General features: G+C 42.0%; 1 protein-coding gene across 2 annotated transcripts in view; it reads left to right on the forward strand.

The window, feature by feature from the left end:
* Positions 1 to 1802, forward strand: part of ogdhb (oxoglutarate dehydrogenase b) — a 35664-nt gene extending 33862 nt beyond the window's left edge. For both annotated transcript variants that reach the window (XM_062555156.1, XM_062555155.1), the window contains exons 22-23: positions 222 to 376; positions 762 to 1802. In XM_062555156.1, coding sequence (XP_062411140.1) covers positions 222 to 376; positions 762 to 882 — 276 coding nt within the window. In that variant the 3' untranslated portion in view covers positions 883 to 1802. The remainder of the gene's footprint in view (positions 1 to 221; positions 377 to 761) is intronic.
* The last annotated feature ends 3261 nt before the right edge of the window (positions 1803 to 5063 follow it).

Genomic DNA, 5063 nt, shown 5'->3' on the forward strand with positions numbered 1-5063 from the left:
ACACACACACACACACACACACACACACACACACACACATTATGCAAACCACTTCTACCACGTCTGTATCTGGCACTTAAACATGCATCAGTCGCACTCACATTCTCTTGGTCTCGCTCTCTCTCTTACACACACACACACACCGAAATAGACACAGAATTGCCTCTTCCTTGTACTGCATCAGGAGTTGTGTAACAGTGTGTGCGTGTGTGTGTGTGCAGCTGTCTCCGTTCCCCTTCGACCTGGTGAAGGCCGAGACGGACAAGTACCCAAATGCTGACCTGCTGTGGAGCCAGGAGGAGCACAAGAACCAGGGTTACTATGACTACGTCAAGCCCCGCATCCGTACCACCATCGACCGCAGCCGCCCCGTCTGGTGAGGCCTGGCGCTCAGCGCTCCTCGCTCTCTCTCTCTCTCTCTCTTGCTCTCTCTCTCTCTCTCTCTCTCTCTCTCTCTCTCGCGCTTGCTCTTTCTCACTTGCTCTCTCTCACACACATTCTCTTTCTCTCTGCCACATTCTTTCGATCTTTCACTGTCTGGTTTTTCTGGTTCCTCTGCTTTTCATACCTTGTCTTGTGTGTGTTTTGTTTCTGTCTGTCTGTTGCTCTGCCCATGTGTTTGTCTCTGTCCATCCATCCGTATTTATGTGTGTGTGTGTGTGTGTGTGTGTGTGTGTGTGTGTGTGTGTGTGTGTGTGTGTGTGTGTGTGTGTGTGTGTGTGTGTGTGTGTGTGTGTGTGTGTGTGTGTGTGTGTTCTCAGGTATGCTGGCCGTGGGCCCGCAGCAGCCCCAGCCACTGGTAACAAGAAGACCCATCTGCACGAGCTGGAGCGCTTCATGGATACGGCCTTCAACCTCAACGCCTTCGAGGGCCAGTCCTAGCCCCCCTCCCCCTCCCCGCTCCCCCAGCCTCCCCCCTCCCCCTCCGCTCTCCTCTACAAGCCTCTGCAGTACCGTCCCCCCTACCCAAATCACCCCTGCTATTCACCTTTTCAAACACAATTGAAAAAAAAAAAACATATACATATATATACACACATTCCGTGTTTATGTATATATATACACCTGTATAACCGGCCAGATGCTCTGGAGTTCTAAGGCCCAGGGGTTCTAACCAATGGCCTTCAAAACAGCCCAAAGAGAGCAATAACTTTGCAAAGCTGTGGAGATAAGATCACGGCAATCATGCCCACCCTAGACCAGACATCTCACCTAGTGCAAGTCGACGCAAATGTCTAATTCCTTCCTGCGCCATCCAAAACACACATACACACACATACACTGGTTAGATCTCAGTCCCTTTTGACGCTGGGCAGCCCATTTAGTAGTGCGGGAAACAGCACTCTCAGAGTACGTTTGCTTAGTTTGGGAGAGCACTTTGAGTATCACAAGTCTTAAGCATGTTTCCCTGCCAACGACCCCTTTAGCTGCGGAGTCGGAGTCTAAAATGCATTGCATTCTGGGAGTTATCTGCTTACGGCCGTGATTATGACCTCACAACCTTTTGCTCCTCTTCCGTTTTTTTTTTCTTTTCTTTTCTTTTTTTTTTTTTACAATAATTATTATTATTATTGCTATTTATGTTATGACTGTATACTTTTAAGGAGCACTGCTAGAAAAGACAAAAAAAAAAATACATTACAGGAAAGAAAAAAAACGCTATTTTTTTTTGCCATTTTTAGGGGGATACCTCATCAGACGCACACCATAGTGCTCCCTCAGTGGGGCATGGCTTATCTATGAATTGACAGGTGTTACAATGAGGAATGTATGTAACAATAAACCTTTTTTTTCAAGTACAATATTATTTGTAAATTATTCTTATTATTATGATCATTATTAAAAAGTCATATGTGTGTCCAACTTATTTGTTTGGATATGATTGACCCTGTTTAGGAATGGGAGTATGAGGGAGAAAGAGGAGTGCATGGCCGTGCATGTGTTTTATAAATGTATGACTGTAAAGAAAGGGATGCCATTGTCTTGGCTGATTGAGTGTTTTAACCCCTGGGACGTTTAGTGTGTCTACACCCCTACTGTGTCCAGATTGGCTCAGGAAGAAGTGGACGTACATGAACGTAACAGCTATCTTTAAACTTGGTGTGCTAGCAAATAGTGCTGTGCTTTCATAGGGTGCCTCTCAACATGCCTCCTCGATCCTCGATCCTCGATGCTCGATCCTCGAGGGGCGTTCCCACTGATCTATAACTAACACTGGATAGACTATCCCATTGTTTCCCCCCATCATTCTTTATGTAGATCAGTGAGGATCGAGGCCCGAGGAGCGAGGGAGGACGTATAAACGCTGCATGAGAGGCAACTATAGCCATTCAATCATGATTCTCGACTCCACACGCACAGCAACGGGTTTGACCCCGCCTTCACCTTGACACCGCCTCTAGCCCGCCTCTAGCCCCAAGTGGCCCAACGTTTAGGTTGTGTAAGCTACATCGCCTCTCAGCCCTCTTCTCCGAGTCGCCCTCTTTATTTCTTGCTCTCAATCCTGCGGCCAAAACACAACTAAGTGGTGCACCTGACCCCAGAACAGTCTCGTGCTCATAGTGGAAGCCATGGTGCTATGAAAATGCACTAAACACACACACATGATTTGTTGGTGATGACAGGAAAGGAGGTCTGGTGGGTGGTGTGGGGGATTACTCAAAGAGAATCAAATTAGAATTTATTATTTTATTAGTGTTCCTTCTGTTTCCAGACCAATCCCAGTCATTCAATAAAGTCTGCACGTTTCTCTCCATGCGTTTTTCCAAACCAATATTTCCCTTAAAACTACAGAAAAAAAGTTCCTTGTAAAGCGGCTTAAATGAGCATTATGGCTCCATAAATTACAGCTTATCAATATAATTTACAAGTAAAAGCCAAGTGTGATTTTACTCGGCCTACTCTGTAAGGTTAAAATTTAGTGAATGTTGGAATAAAACTATTAATGTGCTGGCTAAAGTGTGTTAGTGGTTTAGGTATGTAGACTACCTCAAACCATGGCATTGTTATGGTTCAGTATATGCTATTACTCACAAACAGGGCAAAACCTACAACAATCTTATTAAGGTCACTACCAGATAATTCTAAGTTGGTCCTTTTTCACATAGAATGCATTTCTGCTTGGGACATTTTAGTATGGTGCATAGGCCCAGTTCATGAGATAAAAAGATGTCTTCTAGCCACAACATATTCAAAATGTATCAAATGGTCATACAAAATTGTGCGTTTAACTTTTCATATAGGCTAATATTGCAGATACAGTAGGCATAGCCCTGTGCAAATTGGGAAAATCTAAATGTTATGAATAAATGTTCATTGTCAATGAATGAGTTATTCATTCGTATTAACTATGTGATACAAAAATGCCCCAAACAGAAATAGATTCTATGTGAAAAGTAGGCTACTGAGAAAAGCTTGGTATTGACCTTAATCAGATCCTTGTAGGTTTTGCCCTGTGTATCAGGCAAACCAAACCAGACACATCATAACAGGAAATTAAATCTGCATGCATCTGTGGTAAAGTTACATTTTGAGCATTACTTGCAGTGATGTAATGCGGTAAAATATAGCCTAATAATATCGGAATTTAATCCTGACAAAACTACCATTAAAAATAGGCATTTATTGTGTGTGTGATGGTTAATGCAATGTTGACTACTGATGTAATCAGCTGTAGGTGAGAGGTAAGGGCATTTATTTCCAATATTTTGCAACTTAGCCTACAATATTTGTGAGCACTTGCCATGTAATATCATGCCTATAGCCTAATACCGTTGCGCAGAAATATGTTTAGGTTGTTTCAGATTACGCTAGTTATTATCTAGTTATTATTTGGAAAGGACAAACAAATGTGACCAGCTTTCCAATCAGATCATTCTATTGAAGTCAATGGTGTTTCTTGAGTATGGTTCATAAGTTAGCTTGTGTGAGCTAAGCAGAGGCAAGTGAAGAATCAAAGTTGCAAGTGCAGTACTGCAATTGTGCCACTAGAGTGCAACATTGAGCAGGCACTAGTCAGTAATAGTGCCCTAAAAAAGTGCTGTTACTGTCACTGACCTGCTTCAATATTTACATTAATTAATTGGGAAAAAGAGTCTGCATTACCTGGGCTCCCTAGATATACATTTATGAAAACACTCATCCATGCCTTTATCACATCTAGACTAGATTACTGTTATTCCCTATATTTTGGGTAGGCCTACACCACTGTAGCAAGACTACAATCATTCAGGCAGGTTGAGCTTGCACTTGTTATCAACCAGACAGGATGCATAATTTGAGTGTCAGAATTGATGACCGACTTCATTTCTGAGTACATCTGATTTAACCGGTTTGTCCCGGGAATAACTGGAATCACTATTTAATCATACTTAAATCAATCTCATAATCCAATTTTATTTTGAATAATTTCATTATATTGTTTTAACCATGAACCCTGAGATTGTTCTGTTGTTTTCTTCTATTTCACTTGATTCTCTAAGAGATGAAGGCGACAAATCACTGGTGCCTAAAAAGAGTAATCTAACTCAGATTGACGGAAGACTATCAAAACAAAATACAATTGGTGAAGATGTGTGAGCTACTTAATAGATGTGTGAAATACTTAATAATATTATAAGACACAAGAACCACAACACGCAGTATAGTTTTTAGCAACGACTCCCGACCGAGAGGAGAGAGTGACCAGAGAGGAGAATTCTCCCTTCTCCAAAGCAGTCTCTGACCTCTCCAACGCAAAGAGGTTCTTTTATTAAAGCCAAGCAGAGCAAAACATGTGAGCACAACCTTCGGTTAGAACTTCATCATTCCTCCCTAAATTCATCCTCTCGCTCATCCCCAGTTTCTTATCTCTGCAGGTGCATAGCTTTCCTGTGAGGCCCCTATGTGTTCCTGTGAATAACAACTTTGAGCACACATGTGAAACTGTGAATTATAACTTTGATGCACACAAGTGAAGTTAACCATGATAATACATGTTATATGCATTTCTTTGTCATAATGTTAATCAATTATGGTTCATAGTAACATTAGGTAATCTTCGAAATCCAAACCCAAATCCACAA

Source organism: Sardina pilchardus, chromosome 14 (genome assembly GCF_963854185.1).
Source record: "Sardina pilchardus chromosome 14, fSarPil1.1, whole genome shotgun sequence".
NCBI classification, from domain to species: Eukaryota; Metazoa; Chordata; class Actinopteri; order Clupeiformes; family Clupeidae; genus Sardina; species Sardina pilchardus.